At 53.7% G+C, this 22,661-nt stretch overlaps 1 protein-coding gene across 3 annotated transcripts in view; it reads right to left on the minus strand.

Annotated features, from left to right (window-relative positions):
• Positions 1-688: 688 nt before the first annotated feature.
• Positions 689-22,661, minus strand: part of NCKAP5L (NCK associated protein 5 like) — a 31,455-nt gene continuing 9,482 nt past the window's right edge. The window contains exons 2-13 of one of the 3 annotated variants that reach the window (XM_019662256.1): positions 13,793-13,854; positions 12,444-12,572; positions 11,649-11,717; positions 11,496-11,534; positions 10,664-10,783; positions 7,798-7,911; positions 4,231-6,863; positions 3,140-3,302; positions 2,824-2,905; positions 2,182-2,490; positions 1,955-2,097; positions 689-1,593 (exon numbers count right to left, since the gene is read on the minus strand). In XM_019662256.1, coding sequence (XP_019517801.1) covers positions 1,381-1,593; positions 1,955-2,097; positions 2,182-2,490; positions 2,824-2,905; positions 3,140-3,302; positions 4,231-6,863; positions 7,798-7,911; positions 10,664-10,783; positions 11,496-11,534; positions 11,649-11,717; positions 12,444-12,566 — 4,008 coding nt within the window. In that variant the 5' untranslated portion in view covers positions 12,567-12,572; positions 13,793-13,854 and the 3' untranslated portion in view covers positions 689-1,380. Of the gene's footprint in view, positions 1,594-1,954; positions 2,098-2,181; positions 2,491-2,823; positions 2,906-3,139; positions 3,303-4,230; positions 6,864-7,797; positions 7,912-10,663; positions 10,784-11,495; positions 11,535-11,648; positions 11,718-12,443; positions 13,100-13,792; positions 13,855-22,661 lie in introns of all 3 variants that reach the window. The other 2 variants (XM_019662257.1, XM_019662255.1) reach the window with 2 other exon arrangements.

The raw sequence follows: 22,661 nt of genomic DNA on the forward strand, positions 1-22,661 counted from the left end.
CAACCCAGGCAGGAAGGAGGCCTTCCTGGGCCTACCTTGGCTGGCCAACGTGAGTTGAGCTGGTTGCCACTTGGTTCACCTTCAGGTCATTGCCCAGCTCAATGCCCAATAGGAAATCCAAGGGCCGTTGGGCCACAACCATCCCCTGGCCTTCTTGTGCCATGGGGAGAATCTGAAATAACAACTGCCGTCTAGACCTTCTTGCACAGCCTCATTCCTGGCCTACCCTTCCGAAAGCGAGACTTTGAGAGCCAGGGAACTTCTGTTTGAAACGTGGTAGAAACAGGAGCAAGAGATCTGGGGAAAGCCCAAGGTCTGAGGAGAAATTAGAAGATGGCAACAGTAGGCTACACACTTAACTCTGCCTACCCTCCAGCCCCTGAAGCGCCAAGTTTGCAGGTCCCACCCCACCTGGTACATACGAGGGTTTAAGTGCATGCCCACGGCCATCCATCCGCCCTGTCCAAGTCCTGAGCCAGGGCAATCTTCCCAACCCAGCTACGATTCCAGGCCTAAAAAGATCCCAATTCCCCAATGCTTAGTTACCTTCAAGCGACTCCAGTCAGTTCCCCTGATAAGGAGGCTGTCTTACAAGAGTGCCTGGGACAGCCCCACCCCCACCCCGGTGCCGAGTCTGCACGCATCTGTCCATCCCTGAGTCCTCGCACAGAATAGGCCGAGTCAGGGGCAAGGAGGAGCCTCCACATTTTATTAGGGATACTGCAGAAGCAGAGGCTGGAAGCAGAGCAGCCACATTTGTAACGACAGATAAATTAACCGCAGTGCGGGGATGGGTGGGGTGGGGTGGGGTGGTGGGGACCGGGCCAGGCGCTTTAATATAAAAAACAACAAAAAAGACAAACAGACCCCAAAGACACGGGGCGGGGAAGGGCAGCACCATCCAGACAGCAGAAAGGACCAGGGCAGACAGAGAGAGAAGGCAACTTGACCCCTTGCCCCCAAACTCCACCAGCACGGGGCCTCCGGGTTGGCCCACGGGGGCTCGGGGCAGGGAGCAGCCAGGTTGGGCGGAGATGGCACAGCTGGCGGGCAGGAAGCCCAGCACCACAAGATGGCTCAGCCTGAAGTAGGAGCTAGGGCTGGGGCACAGCAGCCTGGAAACCCAGTCCCTCAGAGGAAGAGCCTTACTCTGGGTGAGAGGAGGGACCAAAGGTGGGGTCTCTCCCTGAGCTGAGTGGTCATCTCCTCCACAGCAGCGGTGGGCAGTGGGGTGTGCCAGGGACCCCCTTCACCTTCTTATCCATCTGCCTCCTTGGTCCCTTCAGGGAGGGGCCCCAGTAGCTGTGAGGGGGCGGGGCCTGAGGAGAGCCAGTCCAGTCTGTGGTCCTCAACTCCAGAGAGGGGCTGCGGTGCAGCCCTTCAGCCCTGACTTCCACAGGAGGAGAGTGAGTCATAGAGTGAGTCGCTGAGAGACTCTGAGGTCTCCAGCCCTGGTGGGCCCCCACTGGCCACTCTGCCTTCCTCGCCCATGTCCGATGTGCTGGGGGTGCGGCTACCCCCAAAGGCCGGGCCCTGGGGTGTAGGGGCTGGGCGGTTGGGCTCCAGGCTCCGCTTCCGGTCCACGGGCAGGGCCTGGGAAAGGAAGGTAAGCTCGGGAGGAAGTTCCTCTCACCTCCTGGCCCAGCCTAAAAGGCACTGGGCTCTGCCCTGGGGATGGAGCTCTGCAGATGGGGCCCACCGAGGTGGGGTTCGCTCAGGGGAAGCAGGCTGGAGGCATGACTGAGCAGTCCTACCAAGATTTTGGGGAAGGAGAGAAACCCTTTCCCTAAGAGGGGTATAAGGAAGGATGTGGGTGGGCTGCCCAGAGGGGCAACCAAGGGGCTGTCTCCTCAATCCTCCCCCAGGACAGAGCTGTACCTCAGTGGAGAAACTGGTCTCCCGTCATTCACTGCGCCCTCCAGTCCTGTTCCCTTTCCCCTTTAGCCATGCTCACCATGGGGGTCCTGGGCAGCCCCTCCAGTTGTCGGGGTGGGCACAGGAAAGGGTCAGTGGAGCCACCGGCTGTCCTCGAGTTGGGAAAGGTCCAGTTCTTAGCCAGCTGGACAGGAGGGGGAGGGCCTGGGTCTTCACAGGGATCTATGTGGTGACAAGGGGAAGGTGGGTGGTGGTGGTGGTGGGTGGAGCCCCAGGGAAGGCCCACCCACCTACCCAGACACTCACCATCAGGACAGGTCTGATGGCCCCGGTGGCCAGGAGCAGCAGTAAGCAGTGCGGGGAAGGCTGGCATACTGGGGTGCCGCCCGCTCACCAGCAGCTCCTCTATGCCTGGCACCTCACGCTCCAGCGTGTGGGCACGGCGGGGGACTTTGGTAAGGGGTGGGGGCCGAGTTGGGGGCACTCCAGGTGGGGGCTCCAGCCGTGGTGGCTTGGTCTTGGGAGGATTCTTGCTGGGGGTCCCACTGCTGCCATGGTCTGGGGGCGGGAAGGTTCCAATGCCACTGTCCAGGGTTCGAGTCAAGGAGCCACAGGCTGGGCAGGGGAGGGTAAGTCATGGATGTGAGGCTGCAGGCAGTTCAGCCACTCTGCCGTCTTCCAGCTTCCTGTCCCAGCCCAGGCTCCATCCCTGGTCAGGGCCCTCCAGGCCCAACAGGCTCATTCACCCTGCCCCTCCTCCCCTAGGCTTGGGGGATGGGGACAGGTACCCTCTGAGGGCAGGAAGGGATTTATTTCTGTGTAGCACCAGTGCCCACCTGGTGCTTGGCACCAACATGGCACTCAGGACCTGGCAACTGCTGTTGTGACAGGAAAGAGTCAACAGCAGGTGAGGATCAAGTCCCATCCTTGGCCCTTGGCCCTGCTGACCTGTGAAGTGTGAGGTGGGCACTGGCTCAGCCAGGCTGTCCTCTGAGGGCATCTCTTCTCGCCTCCCTGGCTCGCTGCTCAGCTGTGGGGAACAGGAGACCTCTGAGCCCATTCCTCTCCCACCACAAACCCCTCCCCAAGCGCTGCCATTAGGACCCCTGGAGTATGGATCTGAGAGTGCAGGCAGCCCACCAGCCCTCAGAGACCAAGGGTGCATCTGGCAGCTTCCAGGGCCCAGGGAGTGGAGCCCTCTGCGGAGAGATCCAGCAGGGTCTCAGGGCCAGCGCTCCACCCGGCCCCCCTCCCAAGAACCTACCTTCCCAGGAGGTTTTCCACAGCCCTGAAGAGGGCCCACCAGGCCATTTCGGGGTCCACAGGCTGGCCAGGGGTTCTTGGGGTCCGAGGACACTGGCTGGAAGTCATTATACTCGGGTTTGGGCTCCCTCCAGCTCTTGGGTGGCAGCTCCTTGCCATCCACCCTAGGGGCAGTAATACAGACAGGTGAGGGAGGCCTGGGCCCACCAAGACATTCCAGCCTTGCTCCCTCCAATGGTGTGAGCCTAGTGAGGCATCCATGGCCCTCTGCCCCTTGGGGAAGGGGACATATTGCTGGTGGTTGTCCCCAGCAACTCCTTCTGACTCTAGGAACAGGCAGAGCCTAGAGAAAACCCCCGAGGAGCAGCAGGGGCAGGGAAGATCGGAGAAACCTCCCAAAGCTATCTAGGGTCAAACCTAGAGACCACTCAACAGTGTTGGCAGGTAGATGGCAAACCCGGTCACATCCTGGTCTACACACGACACACCTTGCTTGCCCCATCTGACCCTGAGCACGTACTTGCTGTTCAAATCACACCCTACCTGGGCCCAATTCCTGTGAACATTCTGCCTTACCTGGCCCAGACACAGCAATCCCAAGAAGGGGTGGCCCCTTCTCTAAACCGCAGCTATTGCTGGGTGTGTGGCAGGCGCTAAAGAGCAAGATGGGAAGGGGTCCCACCTTGTTCTATAGGATGGGAAACCCCAGAGGAAGACCTTCATCAGGCCACGGTTAGGAACTTGCTCTTGATTACTGTGTGCAGGCATTTGGGCTGCCTCATCTGACACGAGATCATCTAGGAAAATGTGGACTGTTCATTTCTTCCCAAATGAGACACTGGGTCTCAGCAAGTCTGATGTCAGACAGCCAGAGGGATGGGGAGCAGGGGTACACACCAATCTTTCCTTTCAGTCAGGCCCCTAACCCCCAGATGCTTTGGTGGCATTTTACTTGCTCTCCAACCCCTTTTAACCTCTGTGAAGCCCCAAGCTCCCAGGATAGGCAGTCCCAGCCACAGCCCCTGGTGTGCCCATGAAGGGACAAGTGCCCCCAGTCACCAAAGCACCTGCTGACTGGCCCCAGACCCTCACCTGTTGAGCAGCTGCTGCATGAAGGTGTCTGCGCCCTGGTACATACCAGCCAGCTGGCCTTGGACCTGCCCCAGCCCTGCACTGGGCCCTGGCACTGGTCCCATGGGCCGCGGCCGGGCCCTGCTGCTCAAGTAGGCCTTTTCCTCCTCCAAAGCCCGGCGCAGGTCTTCCGCCTTAGCCATCAGCTTGGAGATGTTGAGGCTCTCTGCCTCCAGCTTCCGGGCTTCTACCTTGACCTCCTTCCGGAGTGGGGAGCCCCCACTGGCCCCTTCCTTGCTCTTGGTGGTCTCCGTGCGGCGGTTCAGTGCTGGCAGCTTGCTCTTCTTAAGGCCGAACCAGCTGGCGATGCTGCTGGTGTTGCGGTGCTTGGCCTCGGTGCCTGGTGCCCGCTCCTGGCCCTGGAGCCGAAGCACATTCTCCTCGATGCCCTTCATCACCTTCTCCTCGATGGCTGAGTGTGGGACGCGCCCCTCAGGGCCCTGGCTTGGGTCAGTGGGGCCAGGTGCCGAGGGTGTGGGTTGGGCTGTGGTGCTGCCACAGTCTGCCCAAGGTGGGCCCTTCCCCTTGTCAGGCTTGGGGGGCTCCTTGGTGGCTGGCGGGGCCACAGGTCGGGGTACCACCTTGGTGGGTGACTTAGAAGGAAGCTTTGTTGGGCTGCCGTGGGGGCTCTTACTGGGCTTGCCCAGGCTGGGGGCTGAGGTTGGCACTTTGGCAGGGGTGCGGGGTACCTGGGGGCACAGGGCCCCTGCCAGCCGGCTCTTGGCCAGCTCCACTTTGGTGAGGCAGCTCCTTGGAGAAACAGGCTCCAGGTCCACCCGGGCCCCCATGGAGTGGGAGGAGTAGACTCGGGTCCCGGGATCCCCCAGGAGCCCTGGGTCCTGCTGCTTCAGGCTGCTAGTGCCCAAGGCCACTGGCCCCCGCAGGGGCCCCTTGGCTTCTGGCTGCTCAGGGGGCCTGGGGGTGGTAGTTGCCATGTCTCCAGTGTTCTCCCCTGACCTCCCTGCTCCCCGTGCCTTCTCTGTGCCAGGTCTGACTGTCACCCCATTTTTCTCTGAAACCTGGGGCCCCTCGGGGCCAGTCTTCAGTTTCCCCAGGGCTGCCAGTCTGTCCCGCAGAGGGGTGTAGCCAGGATCCCCAGGTCGCCGCCCTGCCCCTTGGCTAGGCTTCCTGGATGAGCTGCCTGGGGTCCTGCGGCCAGGATGGGGCGATTCCAATCCTGCTTTGTCCAAATTCTTCTCCTGGGGGCTCCCATAGGGGCAGGATTCTGGGAGGCAAGGGCTGGGAGGGGCTCCAGGGCTTCTGAGGACCTCGGGGGCCTGTGGCACCTCCAAACTTAGTTGTGGGTAGGTGGGCACCTGCAGTGGGGATGGAGGTGGCTCTGGGGAAGGCCCCCTAAAGGTGCTCCGGGAAAGGTCTAGGATGTTCTCATAGCAGGGAGACACCACCGGTCCTGGGGACAGCGTGGAGGTGGACAAGGCTGGCTGGGGAGGTCGGAGCTGTGCAGAGTCCGGGGTTGTAGAGCAGGGTGAAGGGCTGGTGGGCAGGCCATGCACACCTTCTGGGGAAAGCTCTCCTCCACACAGGCCCCTGCGGCCCAGCAGTGGGGAGGGGCTGCCATCTGAGCCACTGTTCCGGCAGGGGATGCGGGAGTTCCGGGGGAACTGGGGGCTAAGCTGGGGGCCTCCTGGGCTGGGAACCTTCTCCGAGGCCGGAGGCAGCTTTAGGAACTTGAGACCTCTGGCTGGAGAGGGAAGAAGGGGTCCCTGGGCTTCCCCAGGAGAAGGGGGGCCAATTTGGAGCTTGCTTTTCACCTGAGATGAAGAGTGGGGGTGGCCAGGTCGTGAGCCCAGGGGGGCATCCTCCGCACCCATGAACATGCTGAGGAAGGGCAGGGGCCCCTGGCCCTCTGAGGTAGCACCAAAGCCTGGCCTGTGAGCCTCTGGGGTACCCCCACCCCAAGCTGACTTGGGAAGGCCTTTGGACTTGGACAGCTGTGGGAGCCTCTGGTCTGGGGAGGACGGCTGCCCAGGACCTGGGTGGTCCCCGTTGAGTGGGCCTGCAGCCCCGGCCAGGAAGGCCTGTAGGTAAGACTCTGTGTCCTCAAGGAGCTGGCCCAGGTTCAACTGTTTTCGGGCCAGGGCCCCGAGCAGGGTGTCAGGGCTGGGTGCCTCGTTGGGGTCTCCTGCCTCATCAGAAGAGGAGGAGGAGCTGCTGCCTGGGGCACAGGGTGGACCAGAGCTGGCACCCTGGGCCTGGGTGGAGCCCCTACTAGGGCCCCAGGGCCGCCCAGCACCCTCTTCTTCCCCTGGGACCCCCAAGAGGCGCTCCCAGTGCAGCAGGCTTCCCAGGCTACCAGGGCCTAGTAGCAGGTAGGGGGCCCAAGGTGAGGATTCAGGCTGGGGTGGGCCACACAGTTCGCCATTGATGGGCTCTGGCGAGCCAGGACCCTCACTTGAAAGCCGCCAGGGGGTGGCAGGTGAGCACAGAAGCAAGGGGTCAGTCTCTTCCAGGGCTCTCAGCACCTCCAGGATCTGGGCTTTCTTTCGAAGAAATGGGGACAGAGCATCCAGCACTGGGGGTGGGGCGGCCGGGGGTCCTGGGCCTCCTGGCCGCAGCTGCTGCTCCCAACACACCTTGGGGGAGAAACGGCATGAGGAGGAGACCATGTGCAGACCCAGAACCTGAGCTGGACATAACTGAGTATGTCATGAACAGGGCTGGTCTGGTTTTGTTTTGTGTCCCCAAAAGGAATTGACAGCTCCTGCGATATGATGGCTCAGCTTCCTCAAGGGTCACCGACTCTTCATCCTGGCATGACTGGGGTTGGGTGGGCACCCCACCTTCCTTCCTGGTTATCCTAGACCCACTTCCCACTGCTGTCTGGGTCAGCAGGGCTGACCGCCTAGAACGCTGACAGCCGTGTTTGCTCCAGGGGAGGGAGGCCTGTCCGTTTTTCAGGCTCCAGAAAGAGCACAGAGACTCAAGAAGGGGATGTGATACGACCAAATCCTATGTTGGTCACTCTAGGCAAGCCCAGGCCTTCTCAGGTCAGACAGCGGCTTGCTGATCCTCATGGAGAAGGGGACTGGGAATGTCTCCACTACAAGCTTTCCTGGCTTTCTCCTGGCCCCTTCTTGGGCCCAGTCCAGTCTGATATAATGGTTAACGCCTCAGGCTCCGGAACCAGACTGTAGGTTCAAGTCCCAGATCTACCACTTAATTAGTTATATGGCCTTCAGCAATTTATTTAATCTCTAAGCTTCAATGTATCATCTCTAAAATGGGATGGTAATCATGTTTAACCTCATAAGATCCAGGTGTTTAGCACAGTGCCTGGCACAGAGTAAGCTATGACTCTTACTGCAGTACTAATGCATTTGCTTGCAAGGCCAGTGGTTGGGTTTGGGGATCTGTTTTTCTTGGGATGAGGTGACAACCGAGGGCTGGGTAAGAATCTGTGCGCCAGGAAGCAGCCTTTCCCCTGGGCCTCGTTAGGAAACAGCAGTGGAAGCCACTGACGAGCCCATAGCCAGCAGAGCCACAGACCACCGTGCTCAGCCCTCCTACCTCTCTCTGCCCAGCGCAGCGCCCCAGAGGCAGCGAGGTGGCCAGTCCCTCGGCGGAGCTCAGGGAGGGGGAAGCTGGTGGCTCGGATGGTGGCTGAAGTGGGGCAAGCGGGATCTGCAGGGAGAGGCAAAGTTAGCACAGATGCTCTGTCCCAGGTCCCTATGCCCTCACGAAGTAGGCCATCCCACCCAGGGGAAGGAAAACATCCTTTCAGTTTGCTCCTTCAGGGACATATCCTGGCCCAAGCTGTGCTTTCACCACTGTCCCCCCCACCTGGTCAGAGGAGCCTTGGGAGACTGCAACACAGGCAGACTGAAGAAGTATATGCCCAGGTGGCAGGGAGGGTGAGACCGGTCAGGGCGTTTTGGAGAAGAGGGGGGACCTCTTGGCTTGAAGGCAGTGGCAGGCCTAACCTAGGTGCCACTGCAGCTCCAGGGCCACTTTGTTTTTCTGTGGGGCCTCCTCCCCAATTACAGAAAGTGTGAACCAGGAGGCCCCTTCCCGTTCTGACAGTCTGTGACCCCAGCATCACAGGCTGAGACTAAGGGAAGAGGCATTTGTTACTGGGTCCTAGAAAAGAGATGGCGGGAGTCATCACTTCCGTCTTCCCTATCTGGTCTCATAGGAAACTTCTAGTCTGAGGATTACAAAAGGTGTATGTAATCATGGGTCACTGCTCTCTCAGCCCCTGAGAATGTCAGTTCGTTCTCTTAGGCATCTCAACTAGATACCAGTCAACCTTAGTTCTTCCCTGTGTCTCATTGTCCATAGCTTTTAAATCCTGTCTCTGCAGCATCTTCCTGCCTTCCCTCTGGCCACCGGCAGCTGCTCCTTCAGCCCAGATCCTCATGCCTCAGGCCTGGACTCAGCATTTCAGTCTCCCTAACCTGGCTTGGTGGCTTTTCAAATTCCAGCGCACAAGGCAGCCTAAAGCACATTTTTTATTTTCTTTTTTCTACAGCATCTTTGTGCTCCCAGCCTCCTATGCCTGCCCACTGCCTACAGAGACAAGTCTGAACTCCTCTGCAGACAATCTGGGCCCAGCCTGTCAGCTCTTCCCTGACACTGTCTCCAGCTCTGTCTTGCTCAATGCTCCTCCTGTACACACCCTTTATTCCAGCCCAGCTGAGCAGCCTGCCGCTCCTATGGCTTCCCTGCTCTGCTCCTTCCACAGGGAATCCCTTTTCTCCAACCCCTACTGCAATCTTTTTAAATCTCCCATCCATCAAGGCCCATATCCAACGTCACCTCAATCAGGGAGCCCTCCCCAGCCTGTCTCTGACTCTTGGACAGCACTGTCACACTCTGCTTTGTACTACTGCTGTGTGTAGCTTCTGCAATCCCAGCCTTTAGGGGCTACATTCGCGCTGCATAGGCCACAGCCCTGTCAAGTTCCATATGAGTTGGCAAAGGCACTGCTCACAGTGAGGCATTAGCATTTGCTCAATGGAGTTTTCATCCTAACAAAGCCCAACTTGGGAATAACATTAATAATGATAATTAGCTGCTGATTATGGACTATCTACTATGGGCCAAACACTATATATTATCTCATTTAATCCTCACAACAATTTGCAATATAGGTATTCTTATCCCCATCTATAAGGAAAAAACTGTGGTTTGTTAGGTTACATAATTTGCCCAAGGTCACGCAGCTAAGAATTAGCTAAGTAGGGAGCCAACCAAGTTTCTCTGAGGCCAAGGTTCATGCTCTTTCCATTATGTCATATTACCTCTGGGGAAGATAAATCTATTGCTCCAAACCCCAAAATTCATTTTAAAATCCCAAATTCAAATGCCAGAATTCATTTAAGTAAAAAAGCAATATTCTACGCCTCTTTTTATCACCAGTCACTGAGAAGGGTATGGACGGGGTGAGACTGGCCCACCGGTGTGGTTAGGCCTCTGGGAACCCCAAGGGGAGCCCTGCAGCAGAGCAGGACTCAGGGCTCGGGGAGCTACAGAGTTGCAGCTGCTGATTCACCCAGCTCTGCACCAGCCTGGCCACGGGGCTCCAGAAAGGCCACGGTGATGACAGGCCTCCTCTGCCAGGGGCCAGGCTTCCCAGGGGGCTGAGGGCATCCTGCTCAGGGTCTGGGGGTCAAGAGCTGCCTAGTTCACATCAGACAGACACACACACACAGAAGATAGAAGATGCTTCTGTTCTTGTCAAAGTCAGGGGTGGGGTGAGGGGTACGCCGGCTGACCTCAGAGCCTGCAGTTCACCTCTGGTACCTAGAGCTGCTCCTGATCCTCCCACCCCCACATCTCACCCCATCCTTGAAGCTTCCTCATAGAGTGACCCCAAGTGACATCTTAGTAGCCCCCTGCTTCTCCTAGGTAAGGCAGGTGTCAGGGCTAGAAGCAGAGACCAGAGTCTGCGGCCATGTCTGTGTCAGTGCGTAAACATATGAAGTATGTGCACACACAGAGTTATCTGGTCAAGTGCCTTTGCTGACCTCTCTGTGACACCAAGCACTGGGTGCCTTCCACCCGGTCCCACCCCTACCCCTGGCCAAGAAGAGGCAAGGCAGTGGCCAAAGAGGCCCCTGGGGAGTGTGAAATAATTTCATTTTCAGCCTCCACCCATCTCGCCACACAGGGTAAGAACAAGCAAGAACCTTCTCTGTCAACAAGAAGGGACCCCATCCAGCTGGGTGGGGTATACCTGCAAGGTGGGGGATGGCCCAGCTTGAGGGGGCTCAGCGAGTTTTCACCCGTGATAGACAGATCCCAGAATGGAGGGGAATGGCTGACAGCCTGCTTCTGTAGGTGTTTGGGGGGGAAAGAGGGTGGTGATGGTGATGGGGCTGGGGGAGGTAGGAAGATGAGACAGGATGAGGGAAGGAGATTGGCTGGTGCCCACCTGAGGGAGGGAGCCTGTCGTGAGCTGGAGTTTCTGCTGAAACAGGGCGCTCAGCATCTGGTTCTGTTGTTCCAGGTCAAACACCCTCTTCTTTAGCTTAATGCACTCTTCCCGAAGGTCCTGCCATTGCCCAGAAGGAGGCAGGGGAGAGAGGAAGACGATGGCAGAGGGTGAGGGAGTAGTATGAGCACAGTCTCCTTCATCAGAGGAGCGGCCACTCCTCCCGGCATGCCCTCCTGCAACCTCCTCCCGTATGGGAGCTGAGACTGCCTAATGTTTGTAGCTATCACAGCTTCAGGGGATAGCAAATTCTCTAAAGTTAACCACCCTGGTAGGTGGTAAATTCCACCGGCACCGGTATCTTCCCCATCTCTGGTGCCAAACCCCACATCAAAGAAGGGATGTGGCAGAAGAAGACCTGGGGGTCAGAGGGGACCATAGGTCAAGAAGCTATCCATAGTGCTTGAGTAAATATTTAGATGCCACCTTATGCTCACATCAACATTGCTCTCAGGGTCATTACAACCTGGAGAAACCAGCCGGGGCCAGAATAAGGGAAAGATTTAAGTTCAAATCAAAGTGACCATAACTCTGAGATCTGGCCTTACCCAGCCCATCCCTGCCTCCAGGGAGAATAGTACAGACCTGTCTGAGGTGGGAAGTTGCGGGGGGAGGGGGGGGGGAAACGGGACTATTGGGCCAATAGGATATTTCCACCAAGCCCCTTCCTCTGGTCCCTAACAAAGGCTTAGCTGAGCAGGCTTAGAGGTTCCCAGGGCCTCTCCCAGAGTGCCTGGGCTCAGGGGTGAGAATGTCTCCTGTGGCCACTTACCTTTTGGTTCAGCAGTGCCTGCACCACGTGGTTGGCAACCTGGGGACAGAAAGCCCCAAGGCAGACCTGTCAGTTAACCCAGCTTCTGTCTGGGGCCGACAAGCCATGTCTCTTCCCACCCGCAACATCAGTCCCACTGCAGACCCCACAGACCTCATCCAGGCAGCGCTCATAGGTCTCCCGCTGGTTTTCGTTGGCCTGAGCAAGTGCTGAGTTCTCGGCCTGCAGGAGGGAGGAAGAGGGTAGAAAGGAGGCTATCTTCCCTCAGGGCAGATTCCTTTTGAGGGAGGAGAGGCAAGGAGTCTATTAGCTATACCCCTGCCTGGCTCTTGGCTTGGTGGGATTCTGCCATGAATAGGCCTGCAGAGACGGACCAAGGGCATCGAGAAGGCAGAGCTCAGATGGCTGGTTTTCTGTAAACCCAACCTCAGTCAGTGAGGCTGGAGGAGCTGGGGAGACAGAGTGGCCAGGAGGACCTGAGGTGGGAGGGGCCGAGAGTAACCGTTATTTCCCAGGGGAGAGGGCAGGGTCTTTGGAATGTGATGAAGGGCCTTAGTTTAAAAGGATACATGTCCTTGTCCCTCAACTCCTGAATGCCAGGTCATCCAAACCCTTCTTCCTATGGCCTGTGTGACCACCCATTTCCTAAAGCCAGCAGAGGCTGGCGGAGTGGGGGAGATGTTGGGGAGAAGAGGGGTAAAAAAGGGAGACATTTGGGGGTTAGGACAGCCCTGCCCCTGGGCACGCTTCTTGTCCCTGAGCTGGCACCTAGCCTGGAGAGCTAAGAGCAAGGGGAGGGCTTCTCAGAGGAGCTCTGCTAAGCAATGTTCATCTCTGCTCCAGCCTGGCGAAGGGGGCTGAGAGGAAGGTCTGCCCACACTCAAAAACACCCACATGAGGCTCAGAGGAAAGGGAAGCCCTGCTACCCTCACCCTGCCTCATGCCCACCTCCAGCTCCCGCAATCGGTGCAGGAGCTCCTGGCAGGTGCCTGGCTCCATGCTGCCATCACCACCCTCTCCAGGCCTCAGGTTTCTAGGACTCGCAGGAGGCTGGTCCATGGTCTCCGACATCAGGCCCTGGGAACAAGTGAGAGAAGGCCCAGCAGGCTACTCCAGGTCCCAGGAAGGAGGTGAGCAGGGGAGGAGGACAAAGACGAAACTTGTCAGTATTCTTGGAGCTTAGCTCAGTGTGACTCATGTGCCACGGACATTGTAACGACTCAGGGTCAGGCAAAGACACTCCTGGTCATGGGACAGACACGGACACACTTCCCATTTTCACAACAAAGACTACTGTTTTATAAACCGCTATAACTGCACTAGCCCTATCACTGTCACACAGACACTGGCCAGGAGCCGAGGAACCTGAACTCTCCGCTGAGACTGGCCTCCAAATGGCACACTGTATCCTCCCTCCTGGGGACCTGGGAGGCGGCCTGCATGCCTGTAGGGCTCCCTGCTTCCACGAGGTCCAGCGGACCAGCCTCTTGGTGCACACTGGTCCTCTGCAGGAGTCTCGACGTCCTCCCCGCTTTCCACTTGGCCAGCTCCTTCCTATTCATTCTTCAGGACTCCTAATCCAAGTTCAGTCAGGATTATCAGCTCTGGGAGAGCAAGGACACTGTACTCACTTCATTGCCCAGGCTCACACTTACTGGTGTTATAGCCGGTGTGCAAGAGGCAGACTGATTACTAAACAGACTAGTCTGTCACTGCCTGGACACATTTCAGCCAGGGTTCTGACCAGTACTGCCTACGTGATCCCCCCATCCCCACCCCACTGTTGCCATGGTTACTGACTATCCCTGACCAGGCTTCATCTTCCATTGAGTTTCAATTTCTCTGCTAGAGGAAAGTGCTCATTTCCTTCTTCTGCAAAATACTATGGAAATTTCCAGTAGATGGGAAACCTTTCCTCACGTAAAAGGGATGTAAAAGGGTGGAGGACCCCAGTCTACCACCAATTACGCGTCTCTCTGCTCCACTGAAGCCCCCACAAAAAGAGCTTAGCACTTTTGGACCAAGGAAGTGAGGAACCCTTGGCAGCTCATCAACCAAGCATCTGAATGTTAGCTGAGCCATCCTGCCACCTGTTGGCAGCTCAGCCCGGACTCGAACCGCCGTTGCTCAGAGCTCAAACCTTTGAGCGAGCTCTTAACCAACTGAGCCACTCGGCCGGCCCTGAATGCTCTTTCCTCTGTCCTCCACTATGAGACATGGCGGGGGAGCCTCTGCCAACCCCAGTCCTCCTCCTCTGGTCCCCATCACTAGCACGCACAGGCCCCAGAGCCCCTCACCTGTCTCTGGCCCCTGAACCAGGCTGGCACACTCACTCTAGCAGCCAGAATGGTCACCTTGCCTGTGGAGAAAGAGGGAGATGATGTCAGCCGTACATTCCACAAGCATTTATCCGGCTTCTCCAGTGTGCCAGGTGCGGTGCCACGGGGAAGAACAAGCCAGTGAAAGCCCTGCCTCTATGAAGCATCCATTCTATTGGGGGAGGCAGGTAACAGACAGATAAACCAAGGAACATATGCTGGGTCCTGATAAGGCACTGAAGGGTGACAGTGAAGCCGAGACCTGCATGAATTCCGGATGAAATCCTGGGATGGAAACAGCATTCTGAGCAGGGGAAGAGCCAGTGCAAAGGTCCTAGCTCTCAGCCAGGAATCGCACAGATAGCAGATGAAAATGAAAAGCAATACATGGTACCCTTGCACAACATGTGTCTTCTTCTTTAATCTTCATCACCACAAAGGGAGGTCAATGCTACTATCAACACCTATACAGTAAAACCTTGGATTGCGAGTAGCGTGGTTTGCGAGTGTTCCGCAAGACGAGCAAACATTTCAAATACATTTTAACATTGTAAACGAGCGATGTCTTGCAGTACGAGTAGTTTGTTTCTGGGACAAATTATGCTCGCAAACCAAGGTATTTGAGATGAGGAAACCGAGGAACAGGAAGTAGCACTCACACTGAGAGTACCTTGTGTGTTGGCACCTTCTTACACACCACTGCGTCAGAGTCTCCTACCAGCCTTGTAAGGGGAGCACCAGCCTGGGTGAGGCAGCGAGCTCCGGAGGTAAAGGACACCGCCCCAATTATATGGCTGATTCACAAAGCACACTGGATAGGCCTAGATTTCGTCCCACCCCCATGCAGCCTCTCTGGACACACAAACGCTGTGATGTAAGCTCCTCATATTCTGTAAGCTCTGTACAGCCCTGGGGTTCTAGGAATGTTGCACTTCAACAGATCTGGGTTAGAATCCTAACTCTGCCAGATCTGTTTCCTCACTTATAAAGTGGGGATACTACTACTTAGCCCAAAGGGTCACTGGAGGGTGAAATGAGATAATGTGTGTAGAGTATCTTGAACGAACTGAGTAAATGGAGGCTGTTCTTATTATCACATCCTGATGTTGGCACAGTGCAAAGTCTTGCTGTGGAGCTGCAGCTACACTTCCCCTCTTCCTGACTGTTCACTGCGTAGGCAGACCCTGCGTCCCAGGCCCCTCACCCGAGGGTCCCCACTGTAGAGGCACCTGAAGATCTGAGCGTGCTGCTCAACCTGCCCTGCCCTCGGGGGGCTCCTGCTCTCCAACCCCCTTCCTGCCAGCCACCCTCCAGGCACAGGGCCGGCCCCCCTTTCACTCTGCTCTGCCTGATGCCCTAGAAAGAGAAAAGAGTAACAGCAACAGGGGAGAATGCATCCTCCTGAGTATGAGTGTGCGTGCATGCACAACTGTGGGAAGGGGGCTTCTGAAAACTAGAAGAGAAGGAAAAACTGTGTAATATTTATTTTTAACACTCTACCACAATCCAAAGTCCTTTGTTATTTTAACATCATAAAAATATACTGAGATCCTGGGAAATAAGAACAAAGTCGGGGGTATCATGCTACCAAACATCAAAACATACTACAAGGCTACTGTAATCAAAACAGTATGGTACTGGCATAAAAACAGGCACATAGATCAATGGAACAGAATAGAGAGCCCAGAATTAAATCCAGGCATATACGGACAGTTAGTCTATGACAATGGAAGCAAGAATTTACATTGGGGTAAAGATAGTCTATTTAATAAATGGTGCTGGAAAAACTGGATTGACACATGCAAAAAAATGAAACTGGACCACCTACTTATGCCATATACAAGAACAAATTCAAAATGGATTAAAGACTTAAATGTAAGACCTGAAACCATAAAACTCCTAGAAGAAAACATAGGGAGTAAATTTGCAGACATTACCCTGAGCAATATTTTTACTGATACATCCCCACAGGCAAGGGAAGTAAAAGAAAAAATGAACATATGGGATTACATCAAACTTAAAAATTTTTTCACAACAAAAGAAACCATCAACAGAACAAAAAGGAAGCCTACCGAATGGGAGAAGATATTTATCAACGATGTATCTGATAAGGGGTTAATGTCCAAAATTTATAAAACGCTCATGCAACTCAACACCAAAAAAACAAACAACCCAATTAAAAAATGGGCAGAGGATATGAAGAGACATTTCTCTAAAGAGGGCATACAGATGGTCAACAGGCATATGAAAAAATGTTCAACGTCACTAATCATTAGTGAAATGCAAATAAAAACCACAATGAGATACCACCTTACCCTGGTCAGAATGGCTATCATCAATAAATCAACAAACAAGAAGTACTGGCAAGGTTGTGGGGAAAAGGGAACCCTGGTGCACTGTTGGTGGGATTGCATATTGGTGCAGCCACTATGGAAATCAGTATGGAGGTATCTCAAAAAACTGGAAATGGAACTACCTTATGACCCAGCAATTCCACTCTTAGGTATCTATCCAGAAAAACCCAAGACACGAATTCAAAAAAATATATGCACCCCTATGTTCATTGCAGAGCTATTCACAATAGCCAAGACTTGGAAACAATCGAAATGCCCATCGGTAGACGACTGGATTAAGAAACTGTGGTACATTATACAATGGAGTATTACTCAGCTATAAAGAAGAAGGAAATCATACCATTTGCAATGATACGGATGGACCTAGAGAACATTATGCTAAGTGAAATAAGTCAGCTGGAGAAAGACAAATACCATATGATCTCACTTATATGTGAAATCTAAAAAACTGAATGAATGAGCAAAGTAAACAGAAATAGTCTCAGAGATATAGAGGAAAAACTAATGGTTGCTAGATGGGAAGGGTTGGGGATGAGGGAGAAGGGGAAGGGATTAGACAGCGTAAATAGCTAACTACAATATTGCCACAGGGATAGGAAAGACAGTTTGGGGAATATAATCAATAACGTTGTAAATATTTTTTAGGGGGCCAGATGGACTCTGGCCCACTTCATGGATGGTGTAGAGGCCTGACCACTGCACTGTACATCTGAAGCTGCTATTGAATAATATTATATGTCAACTGCAAGTTAATACATATATAGTCATGGGATGTGGAGTAGAGTGTGGGAATGGAGTCAATGGAATTGTAATGGATATGTATGATATGGGGGGGAGGGCAGTGAATGGGGGGAGGGGGGTTGTCACTTTGTGATGGGTGAAAAGGATAACTATTGCATTGTTTTGTACACCTGAAACTAATAATAAAAATTAAATTAAAAAAACATGCTGAGTATAACTTCATTTGCTCTTAACATTGTGTTTGATATATTTAGAAATGGATAGGCCTAGAAAAATATGAAAAAAAATTTAGGAAATATCCTCCTTCCCACATACACCAATAGGAGTTAAAACCAAAAATGGCGTCGGGTTACCGCCGCCATTGGGCCAGTTCCATCCCACCCTATAACACTCATTTCTGGGCCCTCATCCACTCGCTCCAGGAGTCCTGCCCCCATGGATCACTAGCTTTGCCTTAATCCCCTCACCATTTATTTCCCCAGTGGACACTCCCAGGGAATAAAGGGGTTGGGGCGGGGGAGGGAGTGCTGGGAAATATGAGGAAAATAGTTGGGAGGATGAAGGAAGGGAGTGGGATGCATAGGGTAGTGTCCAGAGGCCAGAAAAAAATAAAGATAAAGCTTTGTGTTCTTCACACAACAAAACCAAACAAGGGTGAAGGTGGTTTAGGAGATACCTTTTCCTAAAAAAAGTAAAAATAAAAAAGCATCTAGGTTAGGTGCAAGGCCCCGAATGTGAGGGCTGGCTGTGGACTATGTACACGTGGTTTTATATGTGTTGGGGAGGGTGAGGCCCCAACACACCCATACAGCCCCAACATGCCACCCTCCAATCTGAGCCCTTGTGCAGGGATCTCAGTGCAGGGAGGCCTGAGCCCCACTGTGACCTGGGGGAGACCCTCCAAGTGATAAGACTTCCAAGAGCAACAGTTCTGCCACGCATGTCTTCATATCCCTGGCTGGGCCTAGGAGAGGCTCCGGAAATGTCAGCTGAGGCAGGCTATGACTCAGCCCCACTTTGAGGAGATGTTTGCTGCCCTCGGCAGAGGTGGTCTGTCCGACTCAGGAGGGGCCTTCTCTGTGTCTGCAGGGCCATGAGCAGAAGGCAGGAAGAGTCATGGGGAAGAGGCCTGCACTTGAACTTGGCAATGGGGAGGAGTGCACACTGTGAGTCGGACTAAAATTTGAGTTCAAGATTTCCATGGCAAAAAGAAAACTTCCTGCATCTTTACACTCCTCTAAGGAATATTAAAATCCAGAGTTACTACCACCTCCAGCTCCCAATCTTAGCCTAATTAGTCTCTTCAGAGTCTGGGGTTTTGGCCTAAATCTCATGAGAAGAAAAAAAACCAACCCAGGTCAGTTCCCCAGTGGCTGTCCCTGCTGGGTGTCACTTGGGGCCCCTGGGGCCGAGCATCCTCCTGCTTCCCCTGTGCCCACAACTCCTACTCACAGCTCCTGTCCTCGGCCTGACCTGAGGCCAGGGAAAACCCTGCCCTGGATTCAAACATTCCTTTGGTGGTCCTACCATACATCCTGGATGTTGGATGTTAGGTCTGGAACACTCGATGCCAGTCAGGCTAGGCAGGGATGAAGCTGTATGGGGTGGGAGCTCTAACTTGAACTGGTGGCTTCTTTCTCCCTCCAGAGCTGCCAACGGGCAGGGCAGCCCCGCCTCCCACAAAGGCCAGATTCAGAGGGAGGTGACCTCAGTGCTGAGGGGAGGGGGGGAAAGAGGGGAAGAGCAGGGCCTCTCTAGCCTGTCCTTGGGGGGTTGGGTGGGGGCAGTTTGCAAACAGCCAGGAATTGGGAAGTGGGAACAGCTGCTGGGGGGGTGGAGGGGTTCCCTCGGTAACCTGGGGACGTGGCTGGCTCAGCCCTATCATAGAGTGAATCTGGGTGACCACTATCTCTTCAGCCTAGTTAGTTATGTATGGCCCTAGTACCCTCTGCCCCTTTAAAACCAGGAGGGGACAGGGCTGCCAGGCCTCAAAAGACATCTGACTTTCCTGGTCTTTCTGGCAGCCAGATCAAAGGATTGGGAGCTGCAGCTCCCACCCTCTTCTCTGCCAGGGTACAGGCTGAAACTCAGGTCCAAGCCTGGGAGGAAGGGGCCGGAGAGGTGGCAGCAGGCCTGTCCTCCATGCTCCCCCAGCTCGGCCCTTCGCCAAGGCCTTCAGGCCCTGATGAGCCCCTCACTCACCAGCTGTTCCCCCCAGTCCTCTAGGGAGAGAAGCCAGGGACCAGGAGGTGGGGGAGGGCTGGGCAGCTGGGGGGGAAGGCAGGGATGGAGAAGCTGACTTTAATAACAAAATCATCCGTAACACCAACCGTTTTCCCCTCTGCTTCCCCTCATCCCCCAGCTGCTTTCTGGAATCCCTGTCACACCCAAGAAGAGTCCACTTGTAAACAGCAACTTCTGCCCCCACAGCAAACACTCCTTCCCAGCTAAGAGCAGGCCTGGGCTGCCTTGGGGGATGAGGAGGGATTTAAGGACAGAGGCCCCAGGACACTCCAGACCTCAAAGTGGCCACCTTAATCCCTGGCCCAAGACATCTTTTTAGCCCTAAGAATTCCAGCTGGTCTCCTCCCCTCTCAGGGAAAGAGGCCAGACAAGAATTTCCTTCCCTCGTCCTGACAACTGGCCCCAAGACACAATAGCCCTTCTGAGAGGAACGTTTTCATGAGGAAGGGGCACCCTGCATCCCCCCTCCAACTTCCTTTTCACAGGCACTCTAAGAACGTCTAGACTACGGTGTGGGTTTTTTGAACAGACAGTAGGATCAGTCGCCAGCCCTTCCAGGCAGGGTGGCAGGAAGGGCAGTCATGTTAGGAGCCCAAAAGGCTTATCTCTCCCCAGTGATCCCTCGTTCCCTGTCCAGAGCATAAGCCAATCGCCAAAAAAAAAACAGCTGCTCGGGGTGGGGAGAGGGAAGGGGCTCTGACACAGACAATGGGTTTATTTATAGGGCCACATACCAGGGGCTCTGCAGCCAAGAAGCCTAGGCCCCACTCCCCAAAGCCCAGCAGGGCCCATCCCAGCCCTGCCAACATACTGGAAAAAACCTCAGACCAGAAGGCAGGAGATTTAGGGTCTAGTCCCAACACTGCAATTGACTTGCTGTGTGACTTTAGGCATATCCCTCAGTCTCTCAGGGACAAGTTCTTTCAATGCCAAGTGGAGGTTGTTCTAGAAGAGTGGTTCTCAAAATGTGGTCCAGGGACCCTGAGGCCCTTTCAAGGAGTCCACAGGGTCATAATTATTTTCATATTACTACTAAGACATTACTTGCGCTTTTCACTCTCATCTCTTGTGAATATACAGTGGCATTTTCGGGAGACTACATGATCCGTGCTATTACATCAGATTGAATACAGAAGCAGGTATGAGAATCCAGCTGCTTTCTCTTGTCAGACGTGACAGACTCTGCAAAATTGAAGAACGCTGCCATTCTTTTCACTGTTTTGTTTTGGAAAATATATATTTTCCATAAAATATGTTAACATGTAATGGGTTTATTACTTTTTCTTAAATAATGAATTACATTAGTGCTTAAAACTCCCACTTTTAATTTATATGACAATAAATGTGAATAGGTATATAAACCAAAGCTCTTTTTTTAAGAGCGTAGAGGGGTCCTCAGGCCAAATAGTTTGAGAATCACTTTCCTAGAACAGTGTTGTCCAGTAGAACTTTTCTGATGGCCACACACAGTTAGAGGCAGCGCCGTTCTAGAAGCTCCCTGGAATCTAGAAGATTCCTTGACTTGAGCATTCATGCTTCTCTCCACAGACTCTAGAGCTGGGGGTAGGAAAGGACAAGAATTGACATGCACGCCTGTTCTCCAGGCTTTTGCTCACAGTATTTCTCACTCTGTGCCCACCAAAGGAAAGCCACCTCAGCCAGGTGGCCAGCCCTGCCCGGCACTCCTACTGAGGCTGTTAGAGATGCTCTCTCATTCTCTGAAATGACTGCTTCACACCCTCTCCTCTTTCAATCTTCTGGCTTATCACCTCCCTTCACTTCCCCAAAGGATAAAGCCAGCAGAGGGAAAACCCCTCAAATCTCCTGCCACCATCGTAAGCCCTCATCAACAGCCTGTTATAGCAGAGGGGCTTGCCTTCTTCCCGCGACCCCTCCCCATTTATGTCTTCATTATCCATCCCGTGAAGGGATCTTTCCCATCCACCGTTAAAACCTCTTGGGTGTCTTTCATCTTAAAAACAATTTTCCCTTGATATTTCTCCAGAGTCTGCCCTCTTCTGTCTTTCATAGCCAAACTGTGCAAAAAAAAAAAGCAAGCCCCGCGGCTCCCCCTTTCTCACTTCTTCTTCAGCCTGGTCCAACTGCAACAGTAACTACCACAATGCTAAATCCAAACAATATTTTCCAGTCCCCAATGCCTTCTCAGGCACAAGTGCCTCTGGTGGCCACTTCCTCCTAGACTTTGTTTTTTAAGTTTTGAGACATAGTTCACATCTCATACAACTTACCCACTTAAAGTGTACAAGTCGGTGATTTGTAGTATATCCCCAGATACATGCAATCATGACCACAGTCAAGTTTAGAACATTTTCATTACCCCCCACCCCCAACCCCAGGCAACCACTAACTTTCTGTCGCTATAGAGTTCCTAATTCTGGACATTTCATATGAATGGAATCATAAAATAGGTGGTCTTTTGTGACTGGATTATTTTACTTCCTTTTTATGGCTGAATGAGGTCCCATCGTATGCATATGCCACAATTTGTTTATCCATTTATCAGTTGGTTGATAGTCATTTGGGCTGTTTCCATTTTTTGGCTATTATTATTATTATTTTTTTAAAGATTTTATTGGGGAGTTGGGGGGAGGGGAACAGTGTTGGGAAATCGGGGAAGGAGAACAGACAGGTAGACACATTTTTTGTTCTTCAGTCTAGTTGTGGAGGACGTCACTTCACTGGCCCATGTTGGTATGATCATTGTGCTCTTCCCGGGTGAGGCAATCGGTTGCCGGTCATTGGTTGGCCACTCACAGCGGCTCCCGACAGCTCACACCGGCTGCCGGCCACTCACTAGCTCACAGCAGCCCACTGCAGCAGGGGCTGCAGCCTACGCCGTCGCCGGCAACTCACAGCAGCCCAGCTCCAGGTCAGCTGTTGTTCATCATCTTAGCTGTAGAGGGCGAGCGTCACTGGCCCTCAATGTGGGATCTGAACCGAGGCCCTGCTGCTCAGAGCTGGCACTCCCAAGCCAGCTCTTAACCTGCTGAGCCACTAGGCCGGCCCTTGGCTATTATTATTACTACTGCTATGAGCATTCAAATACAAGTTTTTGTGTGGATGTATGTTTTCATTTCTCTTGGGTATGTACCTAGGAGTGGAATTGCAGGGTCATATGGTAACTTTAGGTTTAACTTTTTTGAGGAACTGTCCAACTTGTATGCCAAAGTGGATACACCATTTTACAGCTCCACCAACAGCGTATGACGGTTCCAATTTCTCCACAGCCTCACCACTTGTTAGTCTGAGTTTCTGATTCTAGTCACTCCAGTAAGTGTGAAATGATATCTCATTACAGTGTTGATTTCTATTTCCCTGATGTTGAGCATCTTTTCATGTGCTTATTGGCCATCTGCATATTTTCCCTGGAGAAATGTCTACTCAGATCCTTTGCCCAGTTTCTAAATTGGGTTATGTGCCTTTTTATTATCAAGTTGTAAGAATTCTTTCTATATTCTGAATCATTATCATATATGATTTGCAAATAT

Source organism: Hipposideros armiger, unplaced genomic scaffold (genome assembly GCF_001890085.2).
Source record: "Hipposideros armiger isolate ML-2016 unplaced genomic scaffold, ASM189008v1 scaffold_371, whole genome shotgun sequence".
Lineage (NCBI taxonomy): Eukaryota > Metazoa > Chordata > Mammalia > Chiroptera > Hipposideridae > Hipposideros > Hipposideros armiger.